The 15,110-nt window shown below is 50.6% G+C and overlaps 1 protein-coding gene across 4 annotated transcripts; it reads right to left on the bottom strand.

Moving 5' to 3' along the window:
* Positions 1-746: 746 nt before the first annotated feature.
* PAQR7 (progestin and adipoQ receptor family member 7) lies at positions 747-13,751 on the bottom strand. Of its 4 annotated transcripts, none has more exons than XM_055574072.1 (4): positions 11,909-13,750; positions 7,468-7,563; positions 5,574-5,662; positions 747-2,859 (listed from the first exon to the last, which is right to left on the bottom strand). In XM_055574072.1, the coding sequence occupies exon 4, from the start codon at positions 2,836-2,838 to the stop codon at positions 1,786-1,788; it is 1,053 nt and encodes a 350-aa protein (XP_055430047.1). In that variant the 5' UTR covers positions 2,839-2,859; positions 5,574-5,662; positions 7,468-7,563; positions 11,909-13,750; the 3' UTR covers positions 747-1,785. The 4 variants fall into 4 exon arrangements, with proteins under 4 accessions (XP_055430047.1, XP_055430046.1, XP_055430050.1 ...); XM_055574071.1 differs by lacking the exon at positions 11,909-13,750 and adding an exon at positions 11,633-11,725; XM_055574075.1 differs by lacking the exon at positions 5,574-5,662 and having other exon boundaries at positions 11,909-13,751.
* Positions 13,752-15,110: the final 1,359 nt, after the last annotated feature.

Below are 15,110 nucleotides of genomic sequence, written 5' to 3'. Positions count from 1 at the left end.
AAATGCACCTGGACTTCCCAGTTGGTGCAGTTGGTAAAGAATCTGCCTGCCAATGCAGGAGACACAAGAGATGGGGGTTCAAATCCCTGGGTCAGGGAGACCCCCTGGAGAAAGAAATGGCAACCCAGTTCAGTATTCTTGCCTGGAAATCCAATGAACAGAGGAGCCTGGTGGGGTACAGTCCATGGGGTCACAAAGAGTAGGACATGACTGAGCAGCACACACACACGCCTAGCATTGTTGTAAGTCCTCAGAAATACAAAAATGCTCGCACACATAACCACAGTCTCCACAGATAAAATATATGCACGACAGGATATTTTAGCAGTGGAGTGATATTCCTTATTCATTCAAGATTTTTTGCTTTTCTTACCTGTACTTCCTAATTTTCCTTCACTGTACATATATTGCCATTTATTGCTTATGTACTGGGGAAAAGGCAATACATAAAGATCTTCCTTGATTAAAAGACCAATAAATGAAATATTTGTCAAATTATATATTTTAAACATATTCTTTTAACGTCTAATATTTATTTAGTAATAAAACTGCCTCACCTTTCCTATCAAAAAAAAGTTCCCATATACAGTAAATAAGGCCCACCCCAAGGCAAAGATAAAACAGGATCTCCTCCCTTTGCCCACCCCCAAGCTCCCCCTGAAAACCTCCTCCAACACAATGAGCAGGCCCAAGGGGTGCACCGGGGCCCTCTCTCCAGGATAGGAGACAAGAAGCAAGGAGGCAACTGTTGGCACAGTCATTTTATTGCATCCGGGACATCAGAGTCCAGACCACCCCTGATTTCAGCTCCAGTGACTCCTCCTTCCATCCCTCTTGGCCTTTGAACAGGTTTTTCCCTCTGCCTGGAATACATTTCCTCTTCTCCATCTGTAAACTCCTATTCACCCTTCTCAACCCAAGATCCTGAGGGTCCCAGGCAGCACTAATTATTCCCTCCTCAGTGTTTCCCCTGACAGTTCATTCGATAGTAAAGCCTTTACCATCCTGCATTAATCCACAGGGCCCCATCAATAGCCTGTCTCTGAGTAGAGGCCCAAGAAACACTGAATGGATAAACACTGAGTTGTGAACGAGGGACCCAGGAAAGATGGGAACAGATTGAGTGGGACACAGAGTCCAGTGATAGGAGGGTGGAGCTCACTGGGACAGTGACTGAGAGCTGTGGGGCACTGGATGGGATCCATTTCCACCCGGCACAATCTTCAACCTTTGGGGGTTCTCTGGAGCACCCAAACTCCAAGCTGGAGTTCAAGGAACCTTAAAGTCCTGCACACAACAGAGAGCTGTCCTTTCCCAAGGGGATCTGGGTAGAGGGCCCTGCTGATGCTTCCCCTGTCCCTCAGCTCAGATCTGACTCTAACCTAAATCCCAACTTCACCCCCTCCCAGATAATCTGGAAGCCCCAAGTCAGGGTCTTGGCCCCAGCTGATCCCCCATCCTCACCCCTAAGTGAGAGAGGCAGTGAGGGGAGGCAAAACCAGGGTGGCCCACATCTTTCTCTTTCTCTTTCCCTCTCCCAGGGCAGGCAGCTGAGGCAGGCCCAAGAGTAGACCCCAGCATCTCCAGCCAATCCTCAAATCCAAGGACTGGCCAGTGCTGCCCTTGGCAGCCGAGGAATGCACAGAGAATCACCGCAGGCCAGACAAAAACACCTTTACCAGGACTTGTTCCCATCTGGAGCCAAAGTTCCCATCTATTCCCATCTGTTCCCATCCGGACCTTTGGGCCCCCACTATACTTCCCTCCCTACCAGCTGCCACCCCTTCACTGAGTCTTCCGATCAAGATCAAGTTTGCGCCGTACCAGCTGGCTCAGGAGGAATGCGGTGAGGATGCTGCTGCCTACAGTGAGCAAGAAGAGGCCAGAGAAGTTGTGGGGCCAGCGGGTGTGCAGAGGCTCATAGATGGACCGCCGGGCCTCATAGTCCAGCGCCACGGCCTCCAGCTGGGCCAGCGTGCACAGTACCAAAAAGACATGGAAGAGCTGGTGGCCCTGCCCGAAGACATGGCAGCTGCCAGGGAACCAGCGCTCAGGCATGAAGGCAGAGAAGAAAGCCGCAGCCAACAGAAAGAAGACCACCTGGCATTTGTGGTAGAGAAGAGCCGGGTCGTCTGTGGCAGGGTCGGGGGACACAAGAATGCGGTGAGCCACGGGGCTGATGTCCAATGCATAGGCCAGCGCGGAGGGTACCTCCTGGCAAGTGCGGCCCAGCAGGCCAGGCTTCTGGATGTACTTGTTGTAGCAGGAGCCAGTGCAGGAAAGCCAAGCAAGAAAGGCAGCCGTGGGCAGGAAGATGGTCTGCACTTGGGCGTGCCAGGCAGGCTCAATGGCATAGTAGAAGTGTGCCAGGGCGCTGCCAAACTGGTACACGGCCACACCCACGTAGTCCAGGAAGAAGAAGCTGTAATGCCAGAACTCGGACTTGGCCTGCAGGAGGTGAGCCAAGGCACTGAGGGAGAGGTAGGTGAAGGAGGCGAGGACGATGATGAAGAGGGGCAGGGCATGCGGGTCTCCCCAGAAGTCCACGGTGCCCACAAAAATGGCGAGCCGCAGCAGCAGCACCAGGGCGGCCAGCAGGTGGGTCCAGACGTTCACCGCCTCGTTGTGCTGCTGGAACAGCGTGCGGAAGTAGAAGCGCCAGGTCCGATGCAGCGGCCGGTAGCCCACGTAGATGTACGGCTTCCAGAAGAGGGGCGGCACCTCCGCTCGATCCACGGTGAACACAGGCTCTGATGGCACAGACGGCTGAGGCTCCTGGTGGACCTGCCGCAGACTGGGCAGGAGGTGGCTGAGCTTCTGGGCCACGATTGTGGCCATGGCTGTGGGCTGGGCAGGGGGCTGGAAGAGAGAGGCCCGAGCAAAGTTAGGGAGCTGGTGTCCTCACCCTCCTGCCCCATGAGCAGCAACTGGGGGGGCTTTGCTGCCCAGTTCTTCCTCCGTCTTCCCTACCCACTTATCCCTACACTGAGTTAAAAAGGAGCAGTGTTGTCCTCAGAGAGAGCTCAGCTCTGACTCACGATTCTTTTGCTCCTTGATCTATCCCAAGGGCCTAGAATAGTGCCTGGCATATAGAAGGTGCTCAATAAATGTTTGAGGCAGGTGATACTTAAAGAGGCCACTATGTCAGCCAACTCCTTTCCAGTCCAGGCTCCATGCAGCAGCCCCCGTTGTTTTCTTCCCGTGTTCATGCTGCCGTCAGTGCTCACATGATGGTCACAATGTCCTTGCTAAGAACAGATTTGCTACCTCTACGTTTAGCTTCTTCCAAATGGCCTGGGTCTCCCACTAACCCTCATTACCCTACATGATCTGGTCCCTACTGCCTTTCCCAGCTTCAGTACTCAACCACAGCACACATCACACCCAGCCACAGCCTCATCAAGCCCCTGGACCTGCTGTTTCACATGTCTGTAGCTCTGGGTAAGCTGTTCCCTCCATTTGAGACATTTACCTCATCTTGCCTGTCTGGCAAGCTCCTAGTCATTCCTCAAAACCCATTTCTTCTGTGGTATTTTCCTGGGCTTCCCTGGCCCCCCAGTCCTCTGATGCTGACCCTTCTACTCGAATGCCCACTGTCCTTTGACCATTATAACACTTCTCATAGGCATTAAGTTGTTAATGCAAGCTCCTCCAGGGTAGGCTTATTTGTCTTATTATTTTGTGAACCCCTGGTGCTTCGCAGGTAGCTGGTGCTCATTTTCATTCATTTCATGCTTGTAGAATGAAAAATCAGCATAATAGCATCCTGATAATACTTCGTAGCCTTGAAGGCCCAACTCAAAAAGCCACTTTTCCCCCTGCAAGTCCCTAGTAACAACTGATCCTATAAAAACAGCCCTAGCCACATCCCTGCTGAAAAGTTCCTGCCTCCAGACCTTCCACACTGCTATCTGCAAATAAATCCAATCTAACCCCTCACCCTGCATTCAAGACCCCATGACCTGCTCCCACCCTCATTTCCACCTAACCCAAATGTGAGACCCTGTGCCAACTTCCTTTCCCTCTACTGAAATCCTTTAAGACCAGTACAAGCTGCCACCTCCTTAATGCCCCCTCACTTTCCCCTGTGGAAGATCTATAATGGATTATACAAGTTATCATTTTAAACATATTCATTCATTTATTCATTTAGCAAACACTTACTGAGCTCCTTCTCTGCCTCATGTCCTGTGCTGGGTCCCAGAGTGTGGGGTGGGAGGAAAGTGGAAAAGAATTTGATCCTTGCCTTCAGGAACTTCATAATATGGTAGAGGTTATAGAGAGGAAACCAAAGCATAGCAAATGCTTACACAGCATGTGCTATGTGCCAGACAGTGTCTTAAGCAATTTATGCATATTTGATTCATTTAATCAACACAACACCCTATGAGATAGGTACTATCATATGCCCATTTTTCAGACAAGGAAACTGAAGCACAGAGAAGTTGAGTACCCTGCCTAAGAAGCAGTAGAGGCATGATATAAATTCAGTTTGCAGTCTTTTTATTATTATTACTATTATTTTTTTTTTTTGACAGCACTGCACAGCATGTAGGATTTTAGTTCCCTAACGAGGGATCGAACCTGCAGCCCCTGCATTGGAAATGTGGAGTCTTAACCACTGGGCCACCAGGGAAGTCTCTCGGTTTGTAATTTTAACCACGTCCCAAAACTGCCCTCCGCAATCAAGGTGGCAAGTACTATTAATAATTTAATAATTATATACTGTTTTTGCCTGATACTAGTTGCTTAATTCAGGCTTATCATTACTCACCATGCCATTCATTAAATCAAATATGTACTGATAAACTATCCAGACAACTAGCTAGACAGACAACTCCCCTCCCTCAAATTCTCCCCAAGAAGCTTAAAGGACGCAGCAACCAAACTTACTCTGTTCATCATTCATCAGATATTTACTTCAACTTCCTTTGCACCAGTCATTTTAAAATGCAAGAAATCTGGGCAAGATAAAGCACTCAAGTTCTCCGCCATCAGCAGCACCATGATCACCCCCAAAGCCCCAGTAATTCGCACATAGTCCAAGCAAACACAGGGTGCTTGTTGTGCAAAGGCAACATCAAGCCACCCCCAGCCCACACTCCACCTCACCCACAGCCTGATTTGCATCCCTTAGTTCTTCCTGCATTACATTATGGAGTCAGCTCTGGCCTTTGACCTTTCCCAGCCTGGTAGGGAAGTAGGAGTTAAATAAGTCATTACACCACTGCGTGGGAGGTGCTACAACAGGGGAGTACAAGAGTCTTCTACTTTATATTCCAAGATGGCCTGGCAGATTTAGGAATCAGACCCTGCTGATGAACCAATTCATCAGCAAGACCTTGCTAATGACAGTCGTGGGGCCACTTCTGTGCAGAGCACAAGAACCCCCCAGCCCACTTGCTGGTTGAATCCACTTGCCAGAATTGGATTTCTTCTCCTCCCCGAGAGACAGGTCTTTAACCTCAACAGTCTGGCCTCCACCCTTGTCTACAGCTTTGTCTTCCCAACTCAGAACCTCAGGGAACCAGAAAAGGCCTCTGAAAGCATCTCATGCAGTTCCTTTGTTTTACCTTGAGAAAACAGGAGCCCAGAGACAGGAAGGCTTTCCCGAGAGTTGTCCAGTTCAGCTAGCTTTCCATTCCACCATGAGGACAAAGGCCTGGGAATGATGACATGCAACAGTGCCTTAGTTCCTGGCTCCCTAAAATCTGTTGCATCCAGTTCAATGCTCCATCCCCACTCTTAGAACTTCCCAAGTCCTAAGAACATATTAAAAGATCAGAGAAGGCCTGCACCAAAGAAGCCTGCTTCACTTTGTTGAACCTATTGGATTGGCCAAAAACTTCGTTCAGGTTTTCCATACGATGTTATTGGGAAAACCCAAATACTTTTTGAACAGCTCAATACATTTGCCAAGCTTACATGACCAAGGATTTCCTTTCCCAGTAATGATTATAAAGCTAGCTGAAATGTAGTAAGAGTTTACGATATGCTCACTCATAGCCTGGTGGCTCAGCTGGTAAAGAATCTGCCTGTATTGCGGGAGACCTGGGTTCGATCCCTGGGTTGGAAAGATCCCCTGGAGAAGGGAACAGCTACCCACTCCAGTATTCTGGCCTGGAGAATTCCATGGACTGTATAGTCCATGGGGTCACAAAGAGTCAGACACGACTGAGCGACTTTCACTTTCACTTTCACTTTCTCACTCATAGCCTTGTTGCAACTCTCATAACTAGCCTGTAAGGTAGGTAGAGAGAGGTGAAGCCAGGATCTGGACCCAGCTCTGTGACTGCAGAGCCCAGATACTCTCAGCCACTCCTGTTGCCTTGCTTCCTGTCACAGCCAACCACATCCCACAGAACCACTTTGGAAAACACTGTTCTAAAGCAGGTGACCAGGTCATTTCCTGCAAATTGCTTCCTTAGGCTTCTAGCAACTGACTTGCATCCAAGGACCTCAGTCTCACCCAGTTACCAGCTCCCTACTCTCTGTACCAGTGAAGCCTGGCTCACAGCCACCTCCTCAGCAGGGGATAGCTCACTCCCTGTCCTCCTCCTCCCCCACACATAGTGGACTTTGAGTGCAGAACCCAGACATCAGATCCTGGGATGACAGAGGTCTAGTTGCCCTGTTTCCTTTAGACCTCAGCCAGCAGCCCAGTTCCATGTGAACAGCTCTATTTTCAGAATTGGTTCCCATCTCCTGACTCCATGAAAGGGGCCCTGGATCCAGGGGAAAGAAGCAGGGGCAGGAGTTTAGCATGACCAGAAGGATGAGGGCAGACATCCAGAGGGCAGGCTCAAGGCATCCTCTGAGTAGTTTGCCCACCCCAGTCTTGTTCCAGGCATCCCACCCCAGTCCAGTACCTCCAGGGCCACCTTCATGGCCCTCCTCCACGCTCAGTCGCTTCAGCATGTCCAGCTCTTTACAACCCCATGGATTGTAGCCCTCCAGGGTCCTCTGTCCATGGGATTCTCCAGGCAAGAATACTGGAGTGGGTTGCCATGCCCTTCTCCAGGGGACCTTCCCGACCCAGGGATCGAACATTGGAAAGCAGGTTCTTTACCACTAACACCACCTGGGAAGCCCCAGGGCCCCCCTCCAAGTCTCCCTAATTGCACTAGTTACCTAAGGGTTTCTCTTGAACACTAGGGCTGATGACTTCTGCTATAGAACAGAAAAAATTTGCCAGATGCCAGGCACTGGATGGCACTTCCACAGGTGAGGGTCACTAGGGGTGGGGCTTCCAGGGGCTGTAGGTGTCTTGTGTGATGTCACCAGAGGGTGGGGCTAAAGACCACCTCCACCCTCCACCCTCCCCTCTATTACCACTACTACCTTGGTCAAATCCAGGCTAAACTCTGCCCCCACTAGCCAGGCCTCAGCTATAGAAGGAAGCTCGTGGTTAACCTCTGCATGAAATATTTGGGGAGACTGAGAGCTAGCTGAAATGTTGTGACTTACCCAAGATCACACGGCAAGGCAGGCAAAGCTGGGCTGAGACCAAATGTCCAGGGCCTGGTTGATGGATATCAGGCAAACTTGACTGGCTTCTGTCCCCTACTCAGTAGGAATCAGAATGGAAGGAAGTTAGGAATCAAGGAGAAAGCAGACACTATAAAGGCTCATGAAGCAGATGGACTTCAGATTCAGACAAACCAAGTTGACTTCTGCTTCCATAACACACTAGCTGTGTGATCTAAGACAAGTGACTTACTGTCTCTAATCCTCAGCCCCCTCATGGGAATTTTAACATTTTCTACCTCATAGACTGCTACAAATATGAAATCTATGAGAACAGTTTTAGCACAGTTTAGGGATTCAGTAAATTATTCCCATTATTAGTATCAATTATTAATAGTAGTAGTATTTGAAATATTCTTAGCCTGAATATTAGTATTTAAAACATTCCCAAGTTGAAAAGTTTGCTTTGGGTTCTCTAAAAAAATCTCAGTGCTCTTTTAGGCCTCAGTATCTGGTTCCACTGGGTTTGGAGGCCTTACAAAATTATCTGTATCTCTTTAAACATTTACCTTCCTCTGAGGGTACATTTAGGGACCAGGACAATATGGCTGGAGTTTGGACTTCTGGGGACACTGACCTTATTTAATAATTAAAGTGTTCTTAGCAAAGGCCATTCAGAGTAACCTCTCTGGATTCACAGACCCCTGAAGATTTGCACTTGCCCATTGACCCAAGAGAAGTGAAATCCCCAGAGAAAAGGGCTTCGGTCCCAGCTGCCCCAGAAGCCCCATCCCTGAGCAGGAGGGTAAAGATGGAAGACTGTGCTAGCCGGTAACATGTGGCCTGTCTTGCAGGTTTGGGAGCCTTCTGGTTTGACTGAACTTCAGAAGTGGGATCTCCATGGCCCAAGTGGGATGTCTTTTTGTCTTTTTGTTTTTAATTTAGTTTACTTTTTTTTGACTCTGCTGGATCTTCCTTGCTGCTTGCAGACTTTAGTTGCTGTGAATGGTGGTTACTCTCCAACGCAGGGTGCAGGCTTCTCGTTTCAGTGGCTTCTCGTGTTGCGGAACACAGGCTCTGGGGCACCCGGGCTCAGTGGTTGTGGTGCGTGGGCTTAATTACCCTGCAGCATGTGGTAATTTCCCCGACCAGGGATTGAACCTGTGTCCCCTGCATTGGCAGGTGGATTCTTAACCACTGGACCACCAGTGGGAAGTCTTCTGTCAGCCTGAGCATCATCTTCTTCTTCTCCCCTCCCACCTCCTCAGCTCTTCCAATTCACATTTCCCTTTTCTAAACTTAAGGTCAACCTCCTCACCTGCTTCCTCAACCAAAGCTTGCCACCCTCAAGTTCCCCTGGTCTCCCCCTGATACACACTGTCAGAGAGAGGCTCCTTAATATCTCTGGGGGCAAAACAGCAGGCCAGTTTGTGGGGATTAGGTGGTGAATGGGCTTCGGAGTGGGAGAGCCCTGGGTTGTACCAATCTCACAGATTTTACTCAATGAGTACTATACGCAGGGCATAGGGGTGCCGGGCTGGGAGCATATGGTGAACGAAGCAGACAGGCTGCCTGATGGGGCTCACCCACACAAATGAAATACCCCTGAGCCCAGGAAAATAAATAAATAAAGCCCAGAGAGAAGCCCCCTGGCTGGTAATCATGGAGAACTGCAGAGAGCTGCTGCTCCCAGGGAGGGCATCTGCTCACCTGTTTCTTCGGGCAGTTATTTCAAGACAAGCCAGGTCCTTGTTTTTATGCGAGGATGGGATTTCAGGTTTGGAACTTACCAGTTGTGTGACTTTGCTTCACCTCTCTGTACCTATCCATTTAAAAATCTGAGAATAATAATAGCTACCTCAAGAAAAACAAAGTCACAGATGCTGGATATTGGCTCTGGAACAGCTTTGGCTCCACCAGCTTTGTTGATTCTAGTCCTGACTCAGCTACTCAATCCTTGTGTGGCCCTGACAAGTCCCTTCTGTTCTTTGCCCTGTTTCTCCAAATGTCAAAGGACAGAATGCATTCTCTGGTGACTTCAAAGGGCCCTTTAGGCCCTGAGACATTCCAATAGTATTTGTTTTAGGCTTCAGTTCAGTTCAGTTCAGTTCTTACTTAGTGTCAGAAGCTGGAGCTTCAGCTGTGAACAGCGCACTTAAAACACCACCCTCAGGGAACTAATAGCCCAGTTAATTAACAGCTAAAGGGTAACACCTAAGGATATTCATACCGTGCCCTCTTGGAGCTTAACAGCCTTGTGTGTGTTAATCGCTCAGCTCAGTTGTCTCCAACTCTTTGCGACCCCATGGACTGTAGCCCACCAGGCTCCTTTGTCCGTAGGATTCTCCAGGCAAGAATACTGGAGTGGGTTGCCATTTCCTTCTCCATAACAGTCTTACTAAATAGCATCTATTATATTTGATTATAATTCTACTTCTTTTGCCTCCTTCCTGTCAAGCAAAATATTCATCTTTGCTTCTCTGGGCCCTGACAGTTCAGCACACTCTCTTAAAGACAACTTTATCTTGCCATGGAAGGCTGTTTAACCTCATCAGACAAAAACAATTAAGGCCAGGCCAGTGTTAACAACGCGGCTGTCAGAAGTAAACCCTCTTGAGAGGTCCTGACAAGGATAACACAATATGGCAGAACCTGAAATATTATTACTAAGACTAGGCACTAACAGTCATCATTTACAAGGGCTTTACACACATTTCACCTCTCCCTCTCAGCAACTCTTTGAACCTGTGGCTACGCTGGTGTCACAGCCCCAGAGGGAGGCAGGATGCCAGAGCATGCCTATCTTACTCCAAACCCAGTGCTCTTGCCCTTCATCCACTGCGGTCAACTCCCAGGCACCCAGTGGGTGGCCACAGATTATACAAGCAAAGTTTTCATCCCTGGCTGGCTTCTTGATATCTCAGCAACTAGGTCACCTCCCTCAATGCAAACCAATTCGCCAGTTCCTCCCACTGAGTTTAAAGAAAAAGCTCCATGTGTTCCAAAACTGAACAGAAACCTCTTTTGTTTTTTGTAACTGCACTTTGGGCCTCCATTTGTAATGAACCGTGTGATCAGAATGAAATAAATCACTCTTAAAGGAATTCCTCTGTGGGTCTCAGACTCACAACTGCTCTGAGGACAGGGAAACACCTGCTGGAGGAAAGTAGGCCCAGGTGAGCTAGCTACAATTGCCCAGGACATGGGGACAGAAAAGGGACCTGAGTTTATCACTGACCACTTTCCCTACTGACCTCTTGGCAGGGGAACTAAGCTGGGGAAAAGCAGCCTCTAACTAAGGGGCCCCGTGGTGGTATAAGCCCCAAGATGGGAGGCTGGGTCCCTCTCCAGTGTCACGGACATCCACCTAGGAGCAGCCAGGCCCTGAAAATATACCACACTCAACTCCCCAGTCTTGGTCTGACCAGACCTCTCACTCCTGCCAGGCTTAGTTGGGTAGTGGTGGGCGGATGCTCCAGGGAAACCTCTGGTTTCCCTATAGGTCCTCAAAGCCTATAGTCTCGAGACAAGTGCGTCCCTCAACGAGTGGGGGGAATCCCTCATGGTCTCCTGACACCAAAGGAGCCCCGATCTCAACGGACCTACGCTCCTTTGGAGTGAGAGCCCCTCTGAGCCCCATGCCGTGCTCTTCCACTGTTTCCGGTTCCCCAACTGGGAGTCCGTCACACCACCCAGTTCCAGGTACTCACACCCCCTTTCACCCCCAGAATCTCCCTAGATTCCCCCTTCCGTGGGAGGAGCGTGGTCCGTGCCCATCGTCCTCCGACACTGCGGTCCTCCCCGGGGCCAGCTCGCCCCACCGCCCGCCTCCCTCACAAGCGTGCTCCTCCTTGAGGCTCTGAAGGCCCGGGCCTCCAGCCTCCTCCCGCTCCTCCAGGAGAGGCTCCCCTTCCAGCTCCGCTCCTCCTAATCCAGTCTCTCCGCAGCGGCGCCCCCTCCAGCTGATTCACAGTCAGCCTCCCGCTCCAGCGGGAGATGCTCCCTCTCTGCCGGCGCGGTCCTGTGGGTCTTCCCTACCTCCCCACGTGCCTGTCCCCGCCCGCCACCCCCCCAAACCAAGACACCCAACCCCGAGTTTCGGATGCACCCTGCGCCCCGCCCGGCCCCGCTGCCCAACACCCCCAGCTCTCCGGCAGCCGGGTACCTGCGGCCGAGCCGAGCTGCGAGAAGCTGCCCTCGGCATCCAGGCATCCGGAGCGCAGATAAAAGGGGGCGGCCGGGCGGAGGCCCCGCCCCGAGTCGAGGGAGGACTGGTCGCAGACTCTGGGTTCGGGGCTCAGGACCCTGCCGCCGCCGCCTGCCCAGGCCTGGGTGATCCCGCCCGCCCACCGAGCCGGCCTGGCGGGGCGCCAGCAGCACCTCCACCACCCCCCACCCCCGCGCCCACGTGTTGCACACGGGGGCAAGAGGGGTCACCCACACCGGCGACGACAGCCTGGCGAGGTCCTGCGTCTTTGGGGCCGAGGGAAACTCGGAGGCCGAGAAAGCAGAAGTTGCTGCTCAGCTGAGGAGTCGCTCCCACTTCCGGCGACTTGAGCCTCAAGCTCCGGAGTCTGGACCTGGCTAACCCGAGAGGGAGGCGGCGAGTTGGAGCTGGATCACCTGAATTTTCCAGTGGGAGCCCGCAGCCCAGCCCTGAAGCCACATAAACCCACACAGCCCACCTCACTAGGCTGCTTCTGGTCAGATACGCCTGATCTTCCCCCATCTTCACCTCGCTGCCTGGGGAGCTCCACCCCAACCCTGCACCTCTGTCTTATAAGTCCCCACCTAAAGCGCTGTCTTCCGGCAGCTTTCCCTAACCTACCCTGCCCAGCCCAAGACACACTATTTAGACTTCCATTAAAACACCTGCTTTGGAATTCCCTGGTAGTCCAGTGGTTAGGTCTCAGCGCTTTCACTGCTGAGGCCACGAGTTCAATCCCTGGTCACGGATCCAAGTTTCCACAGGCCTTTCCATGTGGCCAAACGAAAGCCCTCTTTCTACTCCCTGGTGTAACATCTCCCCGCAGGAGAGGGAGTACCTGAAGGGTAGGCTATCCCTGCCCCTAGTAGGCCCTTAGAAGATACTGGACCAACAATGGCAGGGCTTGTCCACTTCTCGGGTATGTAAAGATCTGGACCAGGCAGAGTGGGGAGAAACCCGGACCTGCCTTGGAAGCATCAGCCTGATGGATGGAACTGAGGGGAGACTGCCTCGGGGGGACACCCCCTGCCCTCAGGGAGCTCTGAGCCTATTCAGAGGGACAGTTGTGGGGCAAAGGCATGATACAGGATCCAAGTTCTAGTGCTACCGCAACTAACCATGTGATCTTGGGCAAGTTTCCTTGTTCTTGGTGGGCCTTAGCTTTATTACCTGTAAAACCGAGCTAATAATACCAACCTGACAGGGGTGTTAGGAGAAGTAAGTAAAACTAAAGTAGATATGAAAGTTGTTTGTCAGCTGCAATGTACTAGAGGAATGTACACTTCTCTTTTATAACAAAACCTGTATAATCATAATGTAATAGGATGAAATAAGTCTTTACTTCTACAGGTTCAGACAAGCACACAAGAATTACGTAAATCTCCATTGCTCTTATAGCTAGGAAAAGTGGCATAGAAAATCTGATCATTTAGAACAGGTAGGGTATAGCAAATGAAAACAAGTAAGGACATTATGGAGATTACATTCTACATGATGAAACATATTCTACCATAGTGAATAAAAACTTGAAAGGTGATTTGGATTCAGTTTCCATTTGTGGAACACCTGCTCTGTCCTGGACTTGTTTGTTTTGTGTTGTTTTTAATATCTCTTTATTTATCTATTTGGCTGCACCAGGTCTTAGCTGTGGCATGCTGGATCTTCGATCTTCTTTGCAGCATGCAGGTTCTTTAAGTTGTGGCATGTGGATTCTTTTTGTTGCATCCTGTAGGATCTTTAGGTGCAGCATATCAGGTCTAGTTTCCTGACCAGGGATCAAACCCTGGCCCCCTGCATTGGGAGCAATGAGTCTTCACCACTGGACCACTAGGGAAGTCCCTGGACTTGTTTTTAAAGCTATAGTTTATTAAGCTCTTGCCATGGGCAAAACTACCTCCTTTGATCCAGATAATCCTATTTACTCATTTCACAAATTGAGAAATTGAGGCTCAGAAAGGGGACATGAGACTGTTAAATTCTCTCATTTGGCCTCATGCATTCCTGCACATTGAATGTGTTGCTCCCCATTTTATGGCTAGAAAACATGAAGCCCAGTGAAGAGAAATGACATATCCCAGGTCTAATAACTCAGGGTGTATTTAAGGTCTGGGCAGGAGATGCAAGAGACGCGGGTTCAATCCCTGGGTCAGGAAGATCCCCTGGAGGACGGCATGGCAACCCACTCCAGTATTCTTGCTGGGAAAATCCCATGGACTGAGGAGCCTGGCGGGCTACAGGCCATGGGGTCGCAAAGAGTCAGACACGACTGAAGTGACTGAGCATGCACACACACACACACACACGTGCATCAGTGAACCTGTATTTGTGCTTGGGGGAGAAAAAGCACTTAACTGGGAAACTTGGCTTGGATACTTGACAGCTGAATGATAAAAATAATAAAAGTAGAAACAGTGATCAGTCATGACGCACTTGCCATGTGCAAAGCCCGCTAGACACGCTGTAAGCCCGTGACGGGGTGCTGTCGTTATCTCTGTTTGCAGATGAGGAAGCAGACTCGAGAGGATCCTACTTGCCCAAGGTCACCCAGCTGCCTAGTGGCAGACTTGGATCCAAGTCCAGCTCTTAGCTGCTACACAGTACTGGCATCAAAGAGTGGAGCTGTGGGGCCAGCACGCGTCCTGCCCTGCCCTCTGCTCCGACTCCTTCCAGCCCAGGGAGGGTGAGAGCAGCCCCAGGGCAGCCAAGGGCACCTCCCTTCCCTGCCCTCCCCTGGCTCAGGCCACCTGGTTGAGGCCCAGTGATTCCACTGCTCCAAGATCCCAGAGCTCCTATAAGCCTTTGAGTCCTGTCCCTGGAAAGGGAAACAGGTTATTCTATAACCTGTGCAACATCCACCTGCCTCCCAGGCGCCAGGCTCGGCCCTTGAAGGAACAGGAAGACTGGATTTTGGGGCAGGCCTAAGGAATCAAAGGCCTCAGAGGTCAGGCTGTGAGTGGGGAGGCCATCTGGAAGGGCTTCAGTGGACTCGAAGTAAAAGAAAGGATGAAGGGGGCGCCTGAGCTGTCTGAAACACAATCTCTCTTTTTTTTTTTTTGATATTTATTTATTTATTTGGCTGTACTGGGTTTTAGTTGCGGCATGCAGGATCTAGTTCCTTGACCAGGGGTCGAACCTAGGCCCCCTGCATTGGAAGCGCAGAGTCTTAGCCAGTGGACCACGAGGGAAGTCCCTGAAACACATTCTTGTCTTTTCCCCCAAGCAAGTGCTTCTGTCCTCTGGAGGCAGCAAAGCCGTGAGGCACATGAGTGTGTTCTACCTGGGTTCACATCTTAGTTCTACCACTTACCAGCAAGTTATATATCTCCTTCACTCTAAAACAGGCTAATGATACCCACCATATAGGGTTGGCATGAGGATTAAATGAAATAATACATGTGACATGTTCACAGAGCCTGGCACAGAGGGACTGCTCGAT

The sequence above is a fragment of the Bubalus kerabau genome, chromosome 3 (assembly GCF_029407905.1).
Source record: "Bubalus kerabau isolate K-KA32 ecotype Philippines breed swamp buffalo chromosome 3, PCC_UOA_SB_1v2, whole genome shotgun sequence".
Lineage (NCBI taxonomy): Eukaryota > Metazoa > Chordata > Mammalia > Artiodactyla > Bovidae > Bubalus > Bubalus kerabau.
Note: the sequence above shows the minus strand (reverse complement) of the source record. Positions and strands in the feature narration are given on the sequence as shown.